This window comes from Brachyhypopomus gauderio, chromosome 9 (assembly GCF_052324685.1).
Source record: "Brachyhypopomus gauderio isolate BG-103 chromosome 9, BGAUD_0.2, whole genome shotgun sequence".
Lineage (NCBI taxonomy): Eukaryota > Metazoa > Chordata > Actinopteri > Gymnotiformes > Hypopomidae > Brachyhypopomus > Brachyhypopomus gauderio.
The window spans coordinates 16,257,225-16,282,946 of record NC_135219.1 but is presented as its reverse complement, the minus strand read 5'-3'; the positions used below and the strand labels follow the sequence as shown (position 1 = coordinate 16,282,946).

Genomic DNA, 25,722 nt, shown 5'->3' with positions numbered 1-25,722 from the left:
GGGTTTGCAGGCGTGTTCATCACTGGCCTGTGGGAACTACACCCCTGTGCTGTTGGTCTCCACCACCTGCTGCTTGCAGCGAGAGCTCATAGCGTACTCTCCTCGGCTGGCCCCATTCTCCTCTTTCCTGAGTGGTTTCCTGTATAGAAAACATTAAGGTTTAAGAAATGCTTCAAGTTCACCCTTTGACTTCAGGGACATTTGAAACATCTCTATGTTTGAACACTCTCCAGTGTGATTTTTGAAGCAGTAATCTGAAAATCTTAAATGGCAAAAAAGATACAGGTACAAGTTTGTAATTTTAATACTTTAGATTCCTATTGATTCTCATTCTCAATTAAAATTTTAATTATGAATAGTAATCTTTTGTTCATACCATACCGAACAAAACAGAACATTCTGCATTCAGTATGCTACAAACTGTACAGAAATGTGTATATATACATCATAAAAGTGGACAAATTTATATGTGGTCTACATTATATATTTGTGCTCGTTTATTTGATATATGTAATGTAGTCTGAAGATCCTTGTTTCTTTGCTCGCTGAGATGGCCCAAACATCTCGATGTCGATGACAAACGACAAAAAGCCAATAGGGTGTCACTGTGAGTAAACAACTTCCCACAAGCTTTACTAGCTGACGTGCTAAAAGTTCTGTCATTTATCCCAGCTTGGCCTACAACTTGCACATTTGATATGCTTCTTGCATCTGCCCAAATGTTTCCAGAACCAATTAATATGACACACTGTAAAAAACTGTCTAATCAAAAGCCCAAATAGACAGATGTTATTAATCGAGATGTTGTTCATCACATCAGTGTCACAAAATGACTGAAAGGCATCGGAGTGCTTGTGACATAAATACCACTAGCAAATGGAGACATGCACGATGGACAATCTCATATGGAGCCGAATGTCACAGCTGATATCCTCTCAGGAGAGGATGGTGCAAAATCTCTGTAAATCCTTGGGTCTACACACAGGATTACAAAGAAAATCTCAAGGTGAGAGGGATCAAGTAAGACCCACTTTGAACTGCACTGTTTAAGAAACGACACTTGAAACAGCAGTTCATCATAAATGTGCCAGAACAATGAGCCAGTGTATTAATGTTTGTTCCATTTGCACTCTTATGCGTTCAAATTCCTGTTTTATATACGAGCAAAGTGCACACATTTGAGAACACTTCAAAACCACAAGCAAACGCTTCCAGTCTGAATGAGATGCGACTCCTCGTTTTCGTCAGCGAGACGAGAAGGATGAATACTGACGTAAAGAAAGAAAACAACCTGACATTTCCAAATGCTGCTTCTACTGACCGGCAGTCCTCAGAGATCTGTCTGGAGACCTGGGCTAATTTCATAAACTGGACTTTGGCTCATTAAAATAAACCTCTTTATTCCAGTTACACATACAAGATGCCAGGAACACTGGAGAGGCAATTCACTATTTCACTAGGCAAACAAGCAATTCATCTATATTTGTTTGCTGATCTTAGTTCAGTATAAGATCTAAACACCTACATACTAAAGGTGTTTGCAGCACAGTTAGCAAACCTTTGTGTTTGGGACAACGTGGAATCATGTAGGAGTAATGTGTGTAAAAGGTAGTAATGTGTGTAAAAGTGTTTTAGGCAACTTTTCAGCATGCAACCGGTATAAACTGAAACTACAGATCTACTGCAGCGTATGAAGAACAGACCAGCGGTAACAGAAGGTGTTGGTAGGATCCATCATGGTGTTGAGAGATAATGGAAAAGTACAGAAGAGGGCAAAACCATGGAAACCAAGACGTGTCAGTGATTATGGCAACTAGCTTACATACTCCTCTATGTGTTTGGGGTGACTACACATTCTGATTGCAGTAAACCAGGCTTTTTAATACATATTGACTAAACATTCCACACAAATAAACTTGACTGACTGAAACTGAGACGTGTAGCTTAGCGGTAGCTTGTGCTAGCTCATGGTTCATGGTGGCATCTGTTTGTGGAAAATCTGGGAGCAGTCCTGGGGCTGCAGGGGTTTCTTTAAACACAACCCCCCCCAGGGCACCTCGGTCTTCCCACAACACAGACCCCCCCTCCCCCTCCCCCCACCCCCGTGGTCTGATTTACCCCAGGGAAATGCTTGGCCCCATTTTCTTTCTCAGGGACAGAGAAGCATCAATTGAACTGAAAAGCTGAAAAATAACCAGAAACTTGAAAAATATACCAGAAAGCACAATTTATGAGTGTAGTATCAAACCTTCCCACATAACAGTAAAATATGAATCTATGCTGTAGATAAATCAATAACTAAAAGCACATATTAAATTGCAGGTACATATATATTTCAGATCAGGGTATGTGCCCCATTACCGCCCAGTTCTAAGACATGTTTATGCACACATGTCCCTCTTGTTTTAAAAGACACAATAATCATGTGCACAATAACACAAACAAATAATATCTGATAATATCACAATAATAATGTGCACAATACCACAAACACATAATATATAAAACAAATAATATACAATAACACACAATAAAACCATATATAGCTTCTCTGGTCACTAGTCCATGCACGACACCACCTGAAAAATAAATCTCTCATTCAAAAGTCTAGTAGATTGGTTTCACTAATTCAGAATTTAAATAAACTTTAAAATGACCATCATCCACTACTCCTTATAATGAAGTACTTAAGATAAAACTGAATCATATTTTCACTGAAGTATGTCATAAGCCTGAGGTTCACTATAATCCCTTTCAAACTGCACATAGGGGGCGAGGAGCTGAAGACCTTTTAATGTACACACTGAATATAATGTTTTGTATTATAATATAATATTTGCCCAACAACTGCTGTGCCCCACTTACATCCTGCACTATTTGTGCAGTCTTCACTTTATACACCTCTTATTACAGACACACTTATTACAGATGCACTATTGATCTTCCAGTAGGAAAAAAACTCTGTTGTCACAGCACTTGTGTGTTTAAAGGAGGAGAATGTCAGTAGATACAGAAGGTGCACTGACAAATGAGTTCTGTGGCACAGGACAAACTTCCCTGAAGTGAACGCTAAGAAAAATGAAGAAAATGGAAATTGATTTCAGATTTGGCTCAGACAAACAAACAGCTGCGACTGCGGAAGAGCATAAATATCCGACGTCCGTCACGGATTATTAATTGAAAACATAAAATATTTATAAACAGGGGTTGCCCCGAGTATGCAGAGACAATTTTGAGTAGAAAGAGTTATGGAGGAATCCCTCTCTCAGGTAGTGAGAACAGAGTACTGAATAAATCAAAGTCAGATCACACATATGCTTCTATTTGTGGCTATACTCGTGACTCGCGGACTGTATGAACGAGAATATTACTGCACTTATTGTGTAGCTTGTTGAACACGTTCAGTTGGTTGTGCCACTGCTAAGGTTTTCTCCTTGTTAATAAAAACAACCTATACACCAGTAAATAACTATGGCAGTCTCATGGACTGATGGACTCGCGCTGTGCCAAACGTATAGTAAGAGACAGGAGAGGGCAACGACCGTGAAAGCACTGCACCACAGTGACGATTCACGCGGGGAAAAGCACGTAATTGGCGATAATGGCGAAATACATAGAAGCAATCTGTGGCATCTCATATTTCTAATGTACTTTCATTATCTCACAGATGTGCTGTGTCCCCAGAGCGATGTGTGGAGATGGAAGGCCGGGTGCGTGCTCCTTGCCCGCCTCCGGGAAGCCCCGCGCAGGGCCGCCACTCTTGGGGCGCTCCTCCTCTTTTGCCGCACACCGGCATTCTTAAAAGGATTTCTGGATTTTTGGAGGAAATTCTGTGAAAACTTCGGAACGGAGCGCTCAGCATTCTTGGGGCAAAATAGAGTCCCGAGGGTTTCCAGAGCTAATAGAAGTTCCCGTTTTTTTCCATTTAAAGCATTTAGCATACGCTGCTGTCCAACAGACAACAGTGCTTTGTTTTCCATGGGTTAAATCTGTATACTAGTACAGGCCTGAGTCTAAGGATGCCATTAAGCTAGAACCCTGTCAGGAAGAAGTTCGGGTGGGTCTTTAGTCTATGTTGAAGGACAGCACGAGACTCTGATAATGTCATGCAAGTAGTGGCCTTCCAGGCAGAAAATTAGCTAATACATATAAAATATATAAAAGAAATTGTGATTCGGTTAACCCTAGGAAGAATCTTTGGCTTTCAAAACATCTTCTATTTAATCTAATGTTTAAGCTTGCAGTCTGAGCTAAATCAATTGACCAAAAATGCTATCCCAATAAAGATCTCTTATCTGTCTGGGCTAGCATTTCGTTCAACTGATTATTCATTGGGCATTCACAAGAGAGTGAAACACAGCTCCTGTGGGAGCAACACGCACGGCACTTCCTCATTGAGCAGGGGCCCAGAATATCAGAGCAGAGCCTAAAACAGACACAGCCTCACTACCCCCCCACCCCGAGCTTCAGAGACATCAAAAATACATGCTGTGTAGTACACACACGGCAGGTGGCTACGCAAAACACCACAGGCTGAGATTAATATTTCACACACAGGCTCTTTGGAATGTACAGCAAAGCGCGCTCACTGTACCCTAAAACCAGACAGGAAGTCAGCTGAGGTTTGCCTAGCTAGTTTCTGTGTAAGAAGTATGAGGTTGGAGGTGTTTTTGGGTTGCGTCAACAAGATTTAAATAAAGTGGCTTAAGAGTGAGAATACGGCGAGTGCTGATTTTATCCACAGGTAACAAATAGTAGCATTGATTAAAAATCCACTACTGTGTGTTCTGATTTCTCCTCATTACGGAAGTCTAAACAGACAAACACAAACGTGCGCCCGGATTATGTTGAGTGGGAATAAGTGTGACATAAGTGACACCGTCAAACGTCCGGGCGGAAAAGAACAGCCCGGAAGCCATGGCCGAAAAAGAACAGGCTTGTTCTGTAAGGCCGGCAGCTGAAAGGCCCGATGAGACATCTGTCATGTTTTGTGTTCAATTACTTTGTCGTCATGCTCTGTTTCATTGCCGCGGCACCTTGCTTCTGTCGTTCCGACAAATCGGTTGTTGAAGAAGACAGTGGGGAACCAGAAGCTCTGTTCCAGCATTACCCACAATCCCCTCCCCAGACCGCTTGTCAGTCACATGACTTATTTGCACTGAGGTGCGGCAGAGACGTATGTAACCTTTGCCTTTTTGTTCCAAATCCTTTTAACTTTGTTATCGCTAAAGCATACAGACAAACAAACGATATATCTTGCTGCAAATAAAATTTAGCCCACTTAAAGGAAAAACATCTGAGCACAGTGCTGTGTTACAGAGATGGTCAGGACCACTTTACCAATGGCATCCTCTCTAAAGACCCTGAAGCCACAACGCTGTACCAAAAATATGCTAAGCCTAATTTGCATTTCAAATGTGCTGTAGTCCGCCCAAAAAGTTATTTCAGGCCACGGAGCTCACTGTAGCACTGCGTGACAGAGTGTAATAGGACTGCATATTCAGCATACTGCAGGGGGAGGGGGAAAAAAGGACCCAATCCTTCACTTACATCACCAACAACACACACGCGGCAAACAGACTGAGCCGTATCCACGACGGAGAACGCTTGAAGACATGACTGTAATCCAAAATCTCAGTTCCCGCGAGTTTAGCTACTGAAAGCCCCTATAAACCAAATTCTCCACTGTTCTCTGCTTTTCTGCTGAACCACTCCAGGAAAGAAAAGACCCTGGCTTCCACTCCAGTGCCTTTAATCCCATTAAACTCATTACAATAAATGACGCACACCAGGCTCCTGAGCACAGAAGCCATAAAGCACTGATTGGGGTAATAATCACAGTCTTTACTGGGACGTTGCAGTGACTGTTTCAAGAAGCACCATTTGCAGTGCAATCGGTCATTTGGCATGGATAAATGATGAGTTTGCATGCATATAAGAGGAAACACTAAACATGCTTCTCTTCGTTTTGGCAGAGCGGGCAAAGCTCATTAGCGTGAGGAGAGCTGCCAGCTGGGTGCCCACTGGGAGCTGATTCTCTTTCCCCAAGTTCCCGGGGAAAAACACAAGATATTACAAATGAATTCATGCAGTCTATTTCAAATTACTCCAACATGCAGAGGTAATAATGTGCCTGTTTAAAAGCCAAAAGGGGACATTCAACAGATTGCGCAAATAAATGATTAATTTCAGTACGACAAGCACATGTAAACACTGGCTTGGTTCTCTTCTAGTTACCCTGGGTCTTCTGGACAGTCTCACTTTGGTGTGACTGAGTGTTCTCCATGTAGTCATGTTTTGTATGGCTACAAACGAAACACATTCATATTTCATTTTTATAACTAAGCACATATTTCAAAAAGGATTCTGGCACTCTAAATTCTATCTAAACACTTCACACTTTGCCAAAAGAAATGGTGTGTTGTGTTTCTCCAGTTGCCCATCATTATCTCAGTTACTGATATGACTATTACTTTAGTTGAGCTTTATCTAGTTAACACAGCTGATTCCCTTTACTGCTCTTGGAAGATGGGTCAGGATTACACATTGTGTTCTTACAGACTGCACCAGAAACCTGGGTTTGCATATTTCGGCCCAAGGCGCTTCTCCCAAGCGAGGCCCGAATCAGGTGCTAAGTGAGAGCTGCAAACTTCGTCTCCCCGAGAAATTTGTGGCATTTCACAATGAACTCATCAATCTTTCAGTTTATTCCACCTGTCACGATGACGGACCTGGGGGTGCGTGAAAAAAAGGCCCAGAGGGTCTGTTGTTCGTCTATGTCCTCGCACGAGCGACCCGGGCTGTCTGGGGCCACGTGGCTGTCTGATGCTGATCTGACAGGGCGTCTGGCCTCCTCCCCTGACGGTGCGTCTCCGTTACTGAGAGCGGCCGTGGGCCGACGGGTCACACGGCGGCACCTTTCCGTCTCGCCTGGAAGAGCACGGGCGGGTGCGACGTGCACAGGAGTAACAGCAAGCAGAAACCGACCCACCTTTCTGCTGAAACAACCCTGGACTCCCTCCAGAAACAAAACCACAACATCAGCATGCTGTGCCTTGTGTAAGGAAAAAATGCACAACTCCAGCTTGCAAGGTGATGGAGACCAAACGCAAATACTGTATTATTTATTCACAGATAATGACTGCTTGGGGGAAACAACAGCCCAGGATTTAACACTCTGTGTGGGAACACGATTCAAAGAGTGTACGTCGGCATGGCCAGACTGTAAAAACTCTTAAGAACACACACCAACCACAACAAAGGTGTGATATGTTAACCTCACACAGAGGTGAGTCCTTCAGACATCCAGTCTGAGCGATATCATTTTCAGTCTGTTGACAGAGGGACACTGTTGACTAGGGGTGGGTATCACCACTGATTTCCCATTTCGATTCGATTTCGATTCACAAGGTCCCGATTCAATTCGATTTTCGATTCAATTCGATCCGATTCAATATCGATTCTTGTAGGGACATTTCAGTTACAATAAAAAGTGTAGTTTGAATGTGAAATGTTGTAATGATACAAGGAACACCCAAACTTTATTAAAATGTATTAAGATATTAGTGTTTATACTGTGAACAACAGTTACATTCTTTTTTTAATATCAATTAATGCACACTCTTCCACATAGCTCCTTTACCAAAAAAGGCATTAAGTTGTTTTTCTTTTAACATGTAACAAAAACATTTCTGAACATAGTTCTGAATATTGTAAACATTAAGGTCCAAAAACTAAGATTTATTCATGACTGCTTTCTGACATCTTGGAGATTGTCAAATTTTTCTGCAAGAAAAGGAGCTGATCAACATGTTAAGGAGTGAGACAGCTTCTTTGTGCAGTAACAATATTGCCAACTGTTGAGAAAACTTCACAGCTTTATACTTGACGCGTTGCGACCGGCGTGAGGGTCTGCGCGCCGAAAACGACGTAATCGCGGTGGCTCCGCTCGTGCCCTGTCGCTTCACGAGCTCGTGCACCTCTCGAATTTTGTAACTTAGCGCGCGCCACGCTTCAGCGCAATGAACAAAGTCATGTTTGCAGGGTTCATACACCTTTAGAAGGTGGAATTCAAGCACTTCGGTAATTTTTTTGGCACGGGGAGAACTTGTAGATAGTTTAATCGCAAATGCCTTCTCTAGTGGAGTTTGTTTGGGTTCTGGCGTTTTTTGAATATCAGGATGGTGTCACGTTAAATGATTTCTCAGATTTGTGGTATTCCCACAATATTTTACCTCCATGTTGCACAGTTTACACACGGCTGTGCTTTTATCCAACTCTTCCCTACCATCATGGTTTCTGAATCCAAAATGTAACCATACATCTGCAGGGTTGCCAACTTCTCAAGATCGCTTGGAGTGAGATTTGAACCTGGAGGGGGTGGCGGTGTAAAATGGACACAAATTAAGTGTTATATCGCGATCGATCGCTCGCCGGTGGTTGGCGCCAGAGTGAACTAGTAACTCATTGAATCATAGATGTGGATCAGAGGTACATTTTTTTTACTCTTGCTGCAGCCATGCTTAACTGATCACCCCAGCCAAGTGGCGGTGCTCGAGAAAAAAAAGGATGATCTCGTGAGATAAAACGCGAGACGTTAAAACGGTACGCATATGCGGGGAAAATTGGCTAATTCTAAAGATCGATCTCAGGTTTCATAAATCGATATCGAATCATTCAAATGAAGATCAATTTGAATCGAAAGATCGATTTTTTAAAAACACCCCTACTGTTGACCATGGGTCTGATAACATCTAGCCAGACATAAAGGGGCCTTGGAATCTAAAGACAACTGCATATCTAGTTCATATTGAGCTTTCTTTAAAAGTCGCTTAAAAAAAAAAGTCAGACGAATGCTCCGTTTAGCAAAATGTTAACCTACTGAATTGCATTTTCCTTCATGCTACAATTAGGGTGTACATTTGACATGCTCTCAACCAAATTTCTGATAAATAATGTCAATGTAACAAATGGATTATGGGGTGATTAGTTCTGATAAGATTTCCGACACTTGTTTCTGACCACTAATAGTGTGACAAAAGACAGAACTACATTCTATCAAGAATGATAGAAAATTGATTTTACATGGCAGAATGTTAAAAATACTATCATGTAGCATGTCACCCAAAACATTGAATAAATAATATATATGAATTATATTTACACAAAGCTGGTAATTTATTGTATTACCAGCCTGTGTAATGTTTATAAAAAGTTCACACAAGCTTACCAGCACAACTGACGGGGTGAAAATTGTAGTTGGACCAGTTCCGTGTGGATCTTTTTATACTTAAGGCTATAAACTCACAATCCATTAGATCAGAATGCATTTTTTTTAAACCATATGTTAAAAGTAACAGTAGTTATTTAATAAGGAAAGCTCACCTCTTAATGGCCTTGTAGCAGATGATTCCAGTGAGAAGGAGGAAGACCACTGACGCACAGATTACTATACCCAGTACCAAGATCTCCGCCTCTCTTCCCCACGGCTTCATAGGGGGCACGGTGGAAGGGGCCACTAAAGATTAGAGAGAGGGAGAGAGAAGGAGTGAGACTTAAACGAGAAGCGATAGAACTTGCTCATGCGTTTGCCACATTATCTCTCTCACCTGAAGAACGTTCTGGATGACCACCATTGCAGGGTGGAGCACAACTCCACTAGACATCTCACCTGTGTAAGAGGTGCTTCACCTGCCCCTTACCCCCGCCGCCTCACCCAGAAACACTCCTCCACCATAACTCCTGCACCACTAAAAAAATTTTGAATGGGTTGTCCCTGGTTTGGGTAGTGGAAACACACGCAGCTACTGACTGTGGATTTTAATGGTACTTCTGCATGAGAGGGGGCAAATAAAAGCCCCCTCACTGCCCTCGAGTTGCTGCCTCCCTGATCCGTTTCTCAACGCCAGGCACTAGATTCAGCGTTTTTTTTTTACACTTCATCAGCATATGGTACACAGATATGCATTAGTCCACTAAAGTCAGTAGGAAGCTACCGGGGACGGACAGGACTTGTTATCTACTCACTACCCAGTGAGAGCGTAAGCAAAAGGGAAACTCTTCAAATGAAACTCTTCCACCAAGGTTTACCCTTCAGCTGCCCTGCTGATGTGGTGGTATTTTAATTCTGCTTTAGTTATTGTTTCATAAAGAACAAGTAATTTTGCCATAACCTGATGCATATTGTCAGAATGTGGCGAAAACGATGCCACTGTAAGCAAACATTTGCTTTGATTGCCAGTCAATGCTTTAAAATAACTTCAATTCCTTTCAATCGTTGTAATTCCAGCACAGGTGTTCCATCCAAAAGCAGGTCAGATCAGAGGACCTGTTAAAATATGCACAACTGGTACAAAATAAACGGCATTCCAGCAGAATTCCTGAGACATTCACCCACCCACAATCAAGAAGATGCTCGCACCCGTGCATAGCCAGTTCACGCATCAAACACTGCTATTTGTCATCCTGATCGATACTTGCAAATCTCACTGATTGACGAACAGAAACAAATGCATGAGGAAATGAGCGGAGCAGCAGAGAGTGACTCTCACATTGGTCTCAGCGTGTTTAGTTGATGAGAAGTTGAGAAAACGATAAGCACTTCAGGTTAGTTTTCAAGTCTTTGGGTTAAACAGATGGCACAGTAAGTTGCTGAGTCCATGAGACCCACCCCAGAGACAAAGGTCTCACAGTTCCGCACGCTCCTCTAGTTTACCAACGCATGCTTGTGTACATGTAGGACGTGAGAGGCGGAGCAGTGTGGATTTAGCAGGACGGAGCGTTCCCCCCCCCCCCCACTCCTCCACCCATATGGCCCCTCCCCGGGCACACGTGTCATCGGAGATGTGGGCCAACGTCATAGGACTTCACCGTGCGTGCCGCCACCACCGGAAACACCGTACGGAGCACCCACTGCAGGACACCGCTAGGGAGCTAGAAGCGTGTGGCTCCAGTGAACTTGGTAATTGGGGGCTCTTCACCTCCAGGGAACGGAAAGTGTGTGTGTGAGGAAACAGGAGAGACGGATGGAAGGACAGAAATGCCCGTTTTACATTTTTGAATCAGCTAGTGTTGTTCAAATTCAGACATTAAAAGGAAACGTTCTGTCACTCAGTGATAATTCTCCTTTAGCTGGCTTTTTAAAAAGTTGTAAGGACACCTGAATAAGAAATAATTTAAGAAATGTATCCATGTCATGTTGGTTGTTATGGACGTAATTACGACAGGCTGATTCACTCAACGTGAAAAGTCTCGGATGGTAAGTCAGAATAGTCTTAAGTGAGAACAGCAACCCTGATGCCTTATAAAAAGAGCATTACCCCACAGATGAGTACAATTATTTAGATTAAAAATACCTTTACAATACAATCTTATGTACGATGTATGCAGACTACACAGTGGAGCGAAATACGAAATGATGAAGGAGCAACAGGCATATAAGAGACACCACAATGGCGGCAGGAGAGCCAGGCTTATTAGATTAGGCTATTTTTATACCTGCTCCCCAGTTTAATGGAGTTATATAGCTCTGGATTGCATGGCAAAAACTGATTTCAAATGAGAGGCCTGACAGATCGCAAGGTACAGCAAAACATATAGGAGATTTGCTCTGAGACAACTTCTCTTCAACACTATCTAAGAGGACACATTACTATTTAAGTTGATAATTTGAAACTTCTTCACAAATGTTTACTCTAGGGTTGGTGCAAATGCTGTTGTGTGATTTTAGATTAGCGTGATGTTGTCTTGCATTCTGTTGATTAGAACGCAGGCGTGTTCATATCAATAACCAATCAGGGCATCTCCTGAACGCAGGCGTGTTCATATCAATAACCAATCAGGTCATCTCCTGAGTGTGACGGGTGAGAAGTGCAAAATAAAAAGGAAGCGATCATACCAGTCTCAGGGAAAAGGGGGGATTTAATGAAGAAAGTGCACAACACAAAACCCATGATCATCCCAAATGAAGGATACAATGACCAGCAGTCAACTGGTACAAAGACATATATAGACAAACAAACGACCCTCAGGTGTTGAGATACTAATAATATTTTATATGGATTAATATGGATTAGTGTCATTAAAATGCAGATTTGTTTATTGCTTATATGACATTTTATTTTTTTATGCTGAAACATTTTATACCATAAGGGTGAAGAATCCATGTAAAATACAAAAAAAAAAACATTTTTATTTTTATTTTTATACAGGGCACCAACTACACTAAAAATTATTTTTGATCTATGTTGTTTGGGTTTAAATATTACATGTCACTGAATGTGTGCTAATTTACGCTTTGGGTGAACAGACTGTCCCAGACACAGACAACCCATGTGAAAAGCATTACCTGCAGCAGTGTTTAAGGGGGGTTGAAATGAGCCGATCAGTACTGTGTTCAAACTAAAATGAAAATAAAACAACAACAATAAGAACAGGGACGAGAGGAAGAGAGCAGAAAGCAGCACTCCACGACGCACGACTCTCTCCTGCAGAACTGTGATCCCGAAGTCCTTTAAAGCGACAGCAGTCACTTACTGCACTTACTACATCGCACCCCCCCCAACTTGCTACTATCCACCACTTCAGACTGTGACTCATAGTGAATCACCACCCTTAACGCACAGGGTCTGTCCTCCGCTTTTCCCAGAGGAGGAGGAGCCGTGCGCACGCACGCGAACGGAGTCCTTGCGGGGCCTCCCGTCCCCGTGGGCGGCTCGTTCACGCCCACGGCTGGCGTGCGGAAGGGCACAGAGCGGCGTGGGGGCTGCAGCGCTCACGACAGCCCCCACCCCCCTGCCTGTCACCGCCAGTCACGCTGAGACGCAACACTGCCGCACTGTGCCAGACTGAAGAGAGCGTGAACGTGAAGAGGAGAGCGTGGTGCCACAAAGATCATACTGAAGTGCTGGAGGTGTTTGGAGTGGCTGAGGTAGAGCGTGACTGATGGAGATGACTGCAGTGTTCCTGACGCACTTCCCAGTAATTAAAGGCCCAAAGAAAAAAAATCAATGAGGATAAACTATTTAGAGAAGTAGTATTACCTCACCCCTATACAGACGGAAAAGGTCAAAAGTAAAGTAAGTTAAGTAAAGGTCTTAATGGGCCTGTGCTTATTTTATAACATATGCACACCACGGATTCATAAACTCTAAAGTGTGAAAATGGACCAGGATTATCCAGGTGTACACATTACTAAGCAAAAGGCACAGAAAAGGTAAGGAATCTGTGACCCAACTGTAACAGTATATAGGAGAATGAAGTTTAATCCTGAGTTTTTAAACAGATTACAATTAAATTAACTCAACTGCAGTCTCTACCACATCTGACACTACACGAATGATAATCATAAATGTTAAGATGAGCGCTTAAAAAGACTCTGACCTACTCAGAGAACATGAACAGTCAGTTAAGTCTTGTTCTCAGAGAGCCAGTGTCCGGTACTGTCCAGTACAGTGCCTCATTCTCAGAGAGCCAGTGTCCGGTACAATGTCTCGTTCTCAGAGAGCCAGTGTCCGGTACAGTGCCTCGTTCTCAGAGAGCCAGTGTCCGGTACAGTGCCTCGTTCTCAGAGAGCCAGTGTCCGGTACAGTGCCTCGTTCTCAAAGAGCCAGTGTCCGGTACAGTGCCTCGTTCTCAAAGAGCCAGTGTCCGGTACAGTGCCTCGTTCTCAGAGAGCCAGTGTCCGGTACAGTGCCTCGTTCTCAGAGAGCCAGTGTCCGGTACAGTGCCTCGTTCTCAAAGAGCCAGTGTCCGGTACAGTGCCTCGTTCTCAGAGAGCCAGTGTCCGGTACAGTGCCTCGTTCTCAGAGAGCCAGTGTCCGGTACAGTGCCTCGTTCTCAGAGAGCCAGTGTCCGGTACAGTGCCTCATTCTCAGAGAGCCAGTGTCCGGTACAGTGTTTCATTCTCAAAGAGCCAGTGTCCGGTACAGTGTTTCATTCTCAAAGAGCCAGTGTCCGGTACAGTGCCTCGTTCTCAGAGAGCCAGTGTCCGGTACAGTGTCTCGTTCTCAAAGAGCCAGTGTCCGGTACAGTGCCTCGTTCTCAGAGAGCCAGTGTCCGGTACAGTGTCTCGTTCTCAAAGAGCCAGTGTCCGGTACAGTGCCTCGTTCTCAGAGAGCCAGTGTCCGGTACAGTGTCTCGTTCTCAAAGAGCCAGTGTCCGGTACAGTGCCTCGTTCTCAGAGAGCCAGTATCCGGTACAGTGTCTCGTTCTCAAAGAGCCAGTGTCCGGTACAGTGCCTCGTTCTCAGAGAGCCAGTGTCCGGTACAGTGTCTCGTTCTCAAAGAGCCAGTGTCCGGTACAGTGCCTCGTTCTCAGAGAGCCAGTATCCGGTACAGTGCCTCGTTCTCAGAGAGCCAGTGTCCGGTACAGTGCCTCGTTCTCAGAGAGCCAGTGTCCGGTACAGTGCCTCGTTCTCAGAGAGCCAGTGTCCGGTACAGTGCCTCATTCTCAGAGAGCCAGTGTCCGGTACAGTGTTTCATTCTCAAAGAGCCAGTGTCCGGTACAGTGCCTCGTTCTCAGAGAGCCAGTGTCCGGTACAGTGTCTCGTTCTCAAAGAGCCAGTGTCCGGTACAGTGCCTCGTTCTCAGAGAGCCAGTGTCTGGTACAGTGCCTCGTTCTCAGAGAGCCAGTGTCCGGTACAGTGTCTCATTCTCAAAGAGCCAGTGTCTGGTACAGTGTCTCGTTCTCAGAAAGCCAGCGTCCGGTACTGACACACAATAAGATTTAGTGTTCCCCCTACTGCAAACAATTCTAGGCTTTGAAACTGAGAAGATCGACTGCCTGCTACTGAAACACTTTTTTGCTCTAATCCAAACACATATTATCTCTTTATCATAATTAATGAGCGTACTTTAATTCAAGCATGCATAAATGGACATATATTGTTATCATAATTTCTATTTGGGCTATAGTCTTCCAAAAGTCATGGCAGTTAACTATTTACCTTTAACTTTATGATGTTATCGTTTTAGGAAAAGATCCAGCTGTCCATGCCGGCTAGATGTTTAATGGCAATGCAATACACAACAGCAATACACCTATGCAACAAATCAAACTAAATGCAAAGAAACATTTTAAGAAACAGAATGACCTTCAGCAGTCTACATCTTATCCTGAACTCAAAAGCTTTAAACAGCAGTGTATAAGCAACTTCACAGACCTCCCTCTTTAGCCTGAAGCTTTGGGTCTGTTTGCGGTTTTGGACATGTCTACTTTATCAGCTCAACCTGCTTCTGACTACCTTCAGCAATAGGCTCTCAGCCAATATCTGTCAATCTGCTAATGCTCTTCTATTACTAATGTCCTCTCAGATAAGGCCGATTGGAGCACAGGGAATCGATCCGTGACCTGTCAGCACATCAGTGGGACAATAAATTGGCAGAGGGAAGGTGAGTGCGTCTGGAGTATTTATGGAGGGGGTTAGAGACCACCTGATCCATGGAAACCCACTCACCATGACGGTCCAAAGTGGACCTACGAAGGGAAGACCAAACATCTGCACTTTATCCAGAGGATTGGTCAGCTGTTGTGATGATGAATATTTAATTTCCCAGTATAAAGGAAAGAAACAACTGGAGTAATATTGCTGAAAGGCAAAATGACTTTAGAAATGTGATGCACGATCAGTGTTGAGTGACCACTAAATAAACCAAGAACAGCTCCTGTACATGAGTGTTCAGAACAAGGCACCGTCACCTGTAGTCGGAGCTGTAAGTAGCAAGGCTAGATCTTCATTTGAAAGCAGCACAGAGCTCTGTAAGTCAGAAAGCCAGAGCCAAACCTAATAAAGTGAGGTGTATTTCTTCCGGATATGTCATATATTTTTGCATGCTACCACAGCCTGGTAAGACCCATACCTTGAACAGCCCTTAATTGTTGAGAGTGGTAGGTATTACGGTACAGCTGCAGTGCTATGACAGTAGTGATATAATTAGTCAAGCCACAGGTAGAATGTAGAATGTAATCTGTAATCTGTAGGATGTAATCTGTAATCTGTAGAATGTAATCTGTAGAATGTAATCTGTAGAATGTAAAATGTAATCTGTAGAATGTAATATATTGCAATAATAAAACAGAGATCACATAGTGAAGGTGTTCATGATGAGATTTAGGTGTTCTTGAGAACCACAGCACGGTCTTCTGAACGCAGGTCATGCGCTGTGGTCTCGGCAGAATGCTGCTTCCCTGGACTGCTGCTTGTGGCAAATAGCAGCCCGAAAGGTCAAAGTCCTGCTGCACAGCTCGAAGAGAAAAGAGCAGTTTTGGTCCTGACTAATAATGGCCGTGTTCTTAGTCCAGAGACACTCTTGATGTGTTCGATTAGTTTACACATAATTACATTACTGCAGACCCTCAGACAGCAAGATCCATTTTGTCTGACGCTTGTTCAGTCATTCAGCATATAGTAATGGGAAAGCAATCAGCAAGGTACTTTTCTTCAAGCATCCATCATGAAGTACGCAGAGAAAATAACAGTTTAGCAAGTAAAACTGAAAATTTAAAGTCAGTAAAGATTTTCCTAAACATATTAATTTTGTAGAGTACAATTACAACACTGAACAATTATCCCACAGATATGTGCACTGATATTATTCCAGGTGAATGTGCCTAAGTATGCACATACACACATACACTCACCAGCCACTTTATTAGGTACACCTTGCTAGTACCGGGTTGGACCCCCGTCTTAGTGCTTTGAGTCATAGATTCACAAGGTACTGTAAACGTTCCCCAGAGAGTCTGGTCCATATGGACATGATAGCATCATGCAGATGCTGCAGATTTGTTGGCTGCACATCCATGATGCAAACCACATCCCAAAGGTGCTCTAATGGATTGAGATCTGATGATTGTGGAGGCCATTTGAGTAAGTGAACTCATTGTTCTATACAAGAAACCAGTCTGAGATGATTTGCACTTTATAACATGGCCCGTTATCCTGCTGGAATTAGCAGTCAGAAGATGGGTACACTAAGGTCATAAAGGGATGGACATGGTCAGCAACAATACTCAGGTAGGCTGTGACACTGACACGATGCTCAATTGGTACTAATGGGCCCAAAGTGTGCCAGGAAAATATCCCCCACACCATTGCACCACCACCACCAGCCTGAACCGTTGATATAAGACAGGATGGATCCATGCTTTCCTGTTGTTGACGCCAAATTCTGACCATACCTTCAGAATGTCGCAGCAGAAATCTAGACTCATCGGACCAGGCAACGTTTTTCCAATCTTCTATTGTCCAATTTTGGTGAGCCTGTGTGAATTGTAACCTCAGTTTCCTGTTCTTAGCTGACAGGAGTGTCACCCGGTGTGGTCTTCTGCTGCTGTAGCCCATCCACCTCAAGGTTTGTTGTGTGTTCAGAGATGCTCTTCTGCATTCCTCAGTTGTAACGACTGGTTATTTGAGTTACTGTTGCCATTCTATCAGCTCAAAACAGTCTGGCCATTTTCCTCTGACCTCTGGCATCAACAAGGCATTTGCGCCCACAGAACTGCTGCTCACTGGAAAATCCCAGTAAATCAGCAGTTTCTGAAATACTCAGACCAGCCCGTCTGGGACAAACAACCATGCCACATTCAAAGTCACTTAAATCACCTTTCTTCCCCATTCTGATGATCAGTTTGAACTGCAGCAGATCGTCTTGGCCATGTCTACATGCCTAAATGCATTGAGTTGCTGTCATGTGATTGGCTGATTCGACATTTGCGTTAGTGAGCAGTTGGACAGGTGTACGTAATAAAGTGACCGGTGAGTGTATAGTATAAAGTCCATCTCTTGAGCAGTTCTTCAAAAGCTCAAAGAATGGTGAACTAGTCTCTGGCTTAGTCCAGCTAATCTGTTACCATCTTTAGGTTTTCATACAATACAGTAAATTAATGATCATAAAGAATAAATGCTCTGACAAAGGGCAAAAAAGAAGAAGCCAAATATATCAAGACAGAAGGATACCTCTGTGTTGAAAAGCTAGGCTGTGAAATGTAGGGCAGTGTTTCCCTTTCATATCCTTGACTATAAACTGTTTGTCACTTATGGTGTAATATAATACTGTACAATACTTTTCAAAAGCTGACTATTTCCAAGCACCATTACTTCCCCATACTGTCAGACAATTTCACTTCAGCCATGGTGCATTTGCAGAACTCAGGTAACACCTTCCTCACATGAATAAAGGATAATAAAAAAAATAGAGATGGGTTATATTGATGTACAGTTAACCATGACCTCAACAAAGATAACAATGAAAGGTGTCTGTGGATCCCAGATATGTACATTTTGGATGCAACAGGTAAACTCTCCTGTCTGCCCGTCACCTGTCTGTCTGTGAGACAACGAAAGATATGTTTCACTTTGTCAGCACATCACAATGTGTTTTTGCACTGGCCATGAGAAATTACTTCCCACAATGCAAGAACCCTTAATTAATGTTGATATGCTTTGAATTAGCATAAACAGGCTGGGCTGAATAGCCCTCTGGATTTAGGAGAGGGTGCAGGGAATGTATGAATGACAGGAGGGGGGGGGGGTCAGACTGGTGCCCCCCCAGGAAGAGAGGTTGACAGGATAGGTGAAGCACCAGTCATATTAAAACCCAGTGTGCTTGTTGTTCATACATGCAATGCTCACATTTTATCATTCAGTCAGGATATGAAGGATGAAAGAGATTTTCTCACATAAACAACATAAAATTTATAACCATGGACTGTTTCTAATTTTATGTAATTGTAATGAATAGCGTGAAATAAACATTTAAGGAACCTTTATAGATCAGACTGATTAAACGAATACTTGAGGTAAGCACATAAAAGTAATATAATCAAATAAATAAAATGAATACATTACTCAGTTGGTATTCTCTGGTTATGTCTAGTTTTCCATGAGGCACTGATGATTAAAAACATAGATGGAAAAATTGAAACCGAGTGTTGATGTCTTGGTTTGGATTACAGTTAATTTAAAGAATTATGGAAGGAGATCCTTCATCAGCTTTTCTGCACCTCCAGTCATCCTCATTTTCCATAATCCAAGCTAAGGTGAGCTGTCCTCAGCCGTATACACTGAGAGCACCCCTGTTGAGTTATCTGACCTGGCCGTGTGTGCAGTCCGCCACTGGTGCCCTTTTTTGGGCTTAAAGGACCAGGTTCTGCCCCAAAATCTTGGAAGCAGTTCTGCCTAATCTACTTTCTCATCAACATCCACGACCACTGAGCTAAAAATAGGCAGGCTACTCCAGCGGTACAATACGCATGCACTTTGGCGATGTTCAAGCATAAATCACCACCATGCAAATGTTTAGATGAGGTTATTGAAAAAGTGGAACTGTTAGATCACGTCTTTAGTGCTGATTTACTTTCTGGAGGAGCTGGCGTGGGATAAATATTGAAATATCATAGTGAACGTGGGGCCCTTTCCATTCCTTCATAGCTTTGAGTCCACCAGCACCTTCCACTGTTGTGCGTGACAGCTGGTGGGATCTGGTGGGCAGGTCCCTCCACAGGAAGATCACACACAAAACCGCAGTTCTCTCTGTTCACCTGTCTGCACACCAGTTCACACTGGATGTCAAACTGACTCAAAACTTCAGTATTAATCACGTTCTTCTATTTTTCTAGGTGGTGCTCTTCAATGCAGCGTCATCTATTCAGAAGTTCAACACCTTTCCTGTTTCAGAGTATGCTCTCCGCACTGCATATTTAGCAGTTTAGTTTTTTATTGCCTAATCCTTCAGTAAATAATAGGTGTGGGCGGCCTCATTAACCACACGTTCTTCCTGAATAACTTTGAGGATGTAATACTAAAACCAATTTGCCCCTAAAAGCAAAAGCTTGTAGGTCTCCCTTAACTGGCTACACATGAAATGGCTTAAAAGTAAAAATTGCTGCCAAGTGTGATATAGGACTTTCGTTACAACAAATTCTTACACCAAATCCAATATCCAGATGCAGTATTAACTATTAATCAAAGTTTAAAAAGTATCTAAATGTATTTAGCTCTGGGTTAAAAAAGAAAGGCATGTTGGTCTGACTGCTCTCAAATACATTATAAGCACAAACAAGACTTTCTTCTACAATGCTGTATGTTTCTTTTCATTAATTGCTCATGTATAGTGAAGGACTAAAACTACAAGAGGGCAGATTGATTGTAGCCCCTTTTCCATGCCAAGGCCTTATTGATCCTGTGCTGGACAAGGACCACTGATGACTTAAAATATCCACTTCCTGTAATAAACTGATTGGGGCATTGTGGACTTCATTACTTGTGAAGGAGGAAGGGAAATTGGCAGACACAATCTTGCAGACAAGTTTGTGATCACCTTTTAACCCTACAGAATGCAAAAAGGAATAAATGAATGCTAGAATCAACACAAAAGTTGACTGCTGTTTCATGAACACATTTCATGGTCTTTTCTTTAGAGTGAGGGCTTGAAAGCAACCAATCGAAATATTTTGGGAAAAGATTATTTTGGGTTCTTCTGAAGTTGGTGCAGACAATGTTTTTGTGTTTCTTGCTACGGATAGTGGCTGAAGGAACTGAAGGTGTTCCGCTGATATTTGATCATACATTACAGAGTTTGAATTAGTGTTTGAACACAGTGCATATAGGCAGGACACACACAGAGACAAATACACACACACTACACTTTGAAAATGTGTTAACCAAATGTAACTTTTAGATTATTTTGCTAAAGTCATACTTTAACCTGAACCTAAAACCCAGTACTGCAGGTAGAACTTCTTAGGTGTTCTCCAGTTTTCTACGTACAATTACAGTATGCAGCATATTTATTTCCCATGGACACTTTAAGTCAAATTCAAATGTATTTATATAGCACCTTTTACAACACACATTGTCACAAAGCAGCTTTACATGGGCATGGGTCCAGATTCCTAATGAGCAAGCCAAGGGTGACAGTGGCACAAAAAAACTACATAGGACTACCTAGGTCTCCATAGGGGGAAATCTTGGGAGGACCAAGACTCAAAAGGGAACCCATCCTCCATTGGGTGGCCCAGCTACTAGAAGTCCATATTTATAGTTTATAGTCACTTGAGCACACAGCAAGACTCCACTCCAACTGACAGCATACACTCAGGTCCAGGTGGTCACAAACATTAAGAGATAATGCAACACGGCTCTTTTTGCTGTGCATACAGCTCTGCCACAACAAACACTAAAGCTTTAGTAATTCCTTGTTACTCTTGTTGCCAGACCTCTATAGACTGCAAATGATCAAACTGGTGAAAATGACCCTATAAAGAGTTGCGGAGTGCTCTTAATCCAACATGTAATTCTGACTAAAGCTCTGGTTATCTTCAGGGACACCCGTTTGTTCTTGTCCAGCTTTCAAGTGTCTTTTTTTGAACAATAGCAGAGGGGAGTGTGGAGTCTTACCGGTGGGAGAGAGGAGTCTGGGTGGTAGTGGTGGAGGGGGCGGGGGTGGGAGGGGTGGGTACGGCCTGCATTGGCACGGCAGCTGGCAGATCTCCTCCCCTGGCACTGCCAGGGTCTGGGAACACGACTTCTGGATCTCTCCCTGGGCATTCTAGAGAGGGGAGAACCGTGTCACCATTTGTAAAACTCTCCAGTTAAAAAGAGGATGAGCATTTTAATAATTCCAAACCAAAGTATCTACACAGGAAATGTATAGTGTCCAGTCATTTAAAAAAATGACTGGACACTATACATTTCCTGTGTAGATACTTCAGGACAAATTACCTGTTAAATTATAGCACACTGGACTGTATTCATGAAAATACATTAGGAGTAATGGTGAAACTGAGGTCCCTTTTTGAGAGTATCTGTAAATATCATAAAAATACTAAACACCTGATCTTTCCATACACCAGCACATTGCAGCATCCCTCCTACAAGTGGAATGAAGGGTGTGTTAAGGTCCTTCACAGAGTGTTCCCACTCACACCTCAGCACCCTTGTCCATACAACTGTGGGAGCTATGAGGAGTGAAGCCTCTCTCCCTCTCTTTCTCTCACTCTCTCTGAGGCAAGCAGGAATCCCTTTTGTTGTTGTATCTTTACTGCCACAGGCGATAGAGGATGAGGACACAGTGTAGTGTCTGTGCATCAAACCCTATGTTGATGGGGGGTTTGATTAACATAGTTACTTTGGACTTTTGAACAAGTTAGTCCTTTCCTCTCTAATTCTGAAAACAGATCGATTTTGTCAGTCTGTTAAATGAACCCTGTGCCAGAAACATAAAATGCTATAGTTTAGGACAGGTGCTCTAATTTTCAGATGAAACAATGTAAGAATACAGTTAGCGTTGCAGGATGGTGTTGAATAATTAATGCGTGCTCCTATATTTAAAGTGGACATTTTCCATTACAACGCCATTATAATACAAACACAAATGTAACTCGTTTCAATCTCCAACCGCCATGTAAGGATTTAGGCAACCAAATGTTTACATGCACATTTGTGATGAATGATCACCAATGATACTTTGGTGTAATCCCATAAACCTACCTGTAATAATGGTAGAAATACCCAGAGAAAGCAGAGATTAATCAAAAAAGGCAAAACCCCCAAAATGAGCGATAATAAATTGTGGATAAACATTCCTCCTGTCTTTTCACAGCCCACCTAGCGAGGATACGAGTCTGAGAAGCATAAAACTCTTTTATTTCTTTAATTTGCACGAATTTAATCCAGTCGTCCACGCTTTGCAATGAGTTTTTCCCCGAGCTTGTGGTAATAACGTCTCCTAAACATTCTTGCCCAGTTATCTCATTAGTTGGTGGCATGAAGAGTTTATGAGACGGAATGGGACGAGAAGAACCGCTCCGTTCACAGCGGTTAAAGTTGGTGGTCCTCGTCGTTACTGCGCCGTGTCCAGAAAGGAGTTGGACGTCAAAGTTCTCCAGCTCACGGGATTTACACGCGATATTGTTCGAGTCATGGCTCGACTAGGAATAATCTCTCGTCCTGAATCAGTGACACGACACAAAAGTTATCGATACATTGATATAGAGACCGATATAGAACATTTACGGACACACTCGAATATCCGAGTACAAGTGAGACGCCGAGCTGCTACTCTGAATATTTCGCCTCTTCGTTACTTCACCGCCTGCGTAGAAGACGTCCCGGTGACAGACGTGCAAAATAGTGATGTCCTACAATATTATCACCACTGTTACCGACGATATCTCGCAATTTATCTCACTTCCGGCAAGACCTTTTGAGAGACGCCTGAGGAAAAACGTCGCCCGGCGCGTTTGGACTATAAGTGTTCAGCGGAGGTTCCCAGATCTGTTTGGGTAGGTTACAGCGTTCGGGGTCGCGAGCGTTCACAGAGTTGCACGTGCATAGTAGAGGGGGGTGGGGGCACTCCAGACCATTACTGTGCATTTTGCACACCTCCCAGTGCATATACGGTAATGTTTTATTTACTATTTCTGTTATTGGAGATATGTTTTCAAAGATACAGATCACAATGCATTTTTATTGCCGGCTGCAAGCTTATCAAGTGTTCTTAAATGCAGATATCTAAAGCAGTTTTCATCTTTAAAAATGGATGGAACTGCTCTTACGACACGTAAAATAGTATTGATGAGTCCAGAGTTATGGATTTAATCAAAGGGCTTGGTGGACATCAACGGGAACCTTTACAAGTTGCAGTGAAGAGGAATACACCTGTCCCTTTGAACCTGCACCACAAGGGGTTAATGTTTTAAGGCATATTTTATCCTCAACAAGCTACTGGGCATGTCTGGCTATTTGAGTTGAGCCATTCAAGGGGAAAACACATATAACCATGTGTTGTCCTTTGCATGTAATCTATCTAAAAGCTGAGCAATTTAGGCTATTAATGAAATGACTTCAGTTCCCCTAATGGTGCATACAAGGAAATCAATATAACACCATGGGATTAATATTGCTAATATCCATATGACTGGCATTGCGTAAGTGGTATGGAACATGGAAGTGAATATTGCTGTTGGCATTCTACCTCTCAGTAGTAAAATTCAGATATTTTCACAGGCTTTGATTTATGGTGACAGCACAGGTTTTATTATGTTGCACAAAATCCACTCCTTAATTTAATTAGACAGAAGTGCTCTCTGATGTGATAATCTTGAACGGGGTTGTTCCATTAGGTCACCATAGCTATAAATTTCACCCCAAATAAATTGAATCCTAATTTATGGACCTTATTTCATGTATTCAGGCTGTAGCTGCCAGCACCTGGCTCCATCTGCTATTTAGTGGTTCTCAACATCACTGATTTTTCAAAGACCATCTGACGGAGAAATGATTTTTTTGATAGGGTAAACACTTATTGACTTGGGCCTCATGCTGAAGTTTGATCTTTAGCTCAGAAAATAACCGAATCTACTAAAATGATGGAGAAATGTGTTTGTAATAACTTTTCATTGAATTTTACAATATTGGATGTTATGTGAAATGCACTGTAAACTCTACAATTAATGTGACCGTGAATTTATTATTTTTGATCTAGATTGAATTTGAGATTGAAACCCTACCTGTGAAGCATGAAGACACTTGTGACAGTAGGATGCAAACCAGTTAGCCAGACGCGGCCCATTTGGGACGATTTACGATGGGTATGGATGTGTACAGAAGTATCTTAAATGCTTACATGCTATCAGTTGCCTCAGCACTCAGTAGATAACTCACCTTGCAATATGTCCTTAATGGTCATGTGACCTGAACATCAGCGTGAGTTTCACTCACAAAACTAAAAACATAAAGAAACAAAAACCAATTCCTTGATATTTACATTGAGGTCAGTGGCTTGGGTTAATGTGGGTATGTTATAAACTCCTCAAAATATTTCTCTTGCTGCCTAGCCAAAGATCAAACTCTCGCATATTTCTTGCAAAGAGAAATTGAACCGGAGTTTATGTAACCTAAGTGTCTAGTTGCAAAAAAATCAATTCATCCAATAATACTATATAAACAACTGGCATCAAATTTGTATTATGTTACTCCTTGTCGTCTTGGTTACTTAGTACACCACACACACACACAAAAACAAAGAAACAAGCAGAAACCTTTATACCCAATGAGAATTTAAAAGGATTTGACTTTAACAATAAGCACAGGGCCAGGTTGATGGCATTTCATTAGGTGACTTGATGCACTTCAGAGTAGTTCAGAGATGGCCAGAGAGATGGGGGGGAGAAGGGGGTGACGTACTCTGACATGAGCTGATCCTGGTCTGCTGTATTGTTCTCCCTGCTGACTGACCTTAAAGTGCATCCCTAAATCATGTATTAGGGGAGCGATAGATGACTCTGTGTGCATTAGGACAGAGACATCTGATTCTTCTCCTGATTGTGACCCATTAGGGTTCTGTTCAGTCAAGATCAGCTCAAGCCGAGTCTCTTCTGAGCTCTGTTAACTCTATCTCACGGATCTCCCTATCTTTTCCTCTCAGCCGGGCCTGTTCTAGGAGGCCTTCCTGATAACCTAAACTGATTTTTGTGAATCAGGCTGACTGCAATAGTTTTATTGTTTGTGGACATTTTAGTTTTGTTTCACACACTTGCCTCTCTTAAACGCATCTCAGGTTCCATAGTAGTAAAACATAAATGTCGACTTGTGGATAAAAGTGGACAATGAAATGACCATGTTATTGCTATGGGAACAGAAGAACATTCTGACCAATGGGGGGCTTTAGCAGACATCATCACTCAAGGTCTGTAGTGTTGTGGACTCATGAACGGGACATC

General features: G+C 42.6%; 1 protein-coding gene and 1 long non-coding RNA gene across 3 annotated transcripts in view; one reads left to right on the top strand and one right to left on the bottom strand.

The window, feature by feature from the left end:
- On the bottom strand, window positions 1-23,344 carry prima1 (proline rich membrane anchor 1). The gene is made up of 4 exons (XM_077017621.1): window positions 22,490-23,344; window positions 21,398-21,548; window positions 9,385-9,517; window positions 1-139 (listed from the first exon to the last, which is right to left on the bottom strand). Exons 1-4 carry the CDS (start codon window positions 22,580-22,582, stop codon window positions 37-39), a joined length of 480 nt encoding a protein of 159 aa, XP_076873736.1. The 5' UTR covers window positions 22,583-23,344; the 3' UTR covers window positions 1-36.
- The window catches only part of LOC143523263 (uncharacterized), a 20,831-nt gene continuing 18,259 nt past the window's right edge, over window positions 23,151-25,722 (top strand). The window contains exons 1-2 of one of the 2 annotated variants that reach the window (XR_013133267.1): window positions 23,151-23,283; window positions 24,486-24,591. This is a non-coding gene — a long non-coding RNA (uncharacterized LOC143523263). The remainder of the gene's footprint in view (window positions 23,284-24,485; window positions 24,592-25,722) is intronic. The other variant, XR_013133268.1, reaches the window with a different exon arrangement.

What these genes read in the sequence shown, in the direction of transcription:
- prima1 (XM_077017621.1), bottom strand. Translation starts at nt 22,582, where the DNA reads ATGTTTATCCACAATTTATTATCGCTCATTTTGGGGGTTTTGCCTTTT. An exon ending in CAGACTCCTCTCTCCCACCG is followed by an intron (nt 9,518 to 21,397) that starts GTAAGACTCCAC and finishes TCTAATCTTTAG; the next exon opens with TGGCCCCTTCCACCGTGCCC. An exon ending in TGCTACAAGGCCATTAAGAG is followed by an intron (nt 140 to 9,384) that starts GTGAGCTTTCCT and finishes TTTTCTATACAG; the next exon opens with GAAACCACTCAGGAAAGAGG.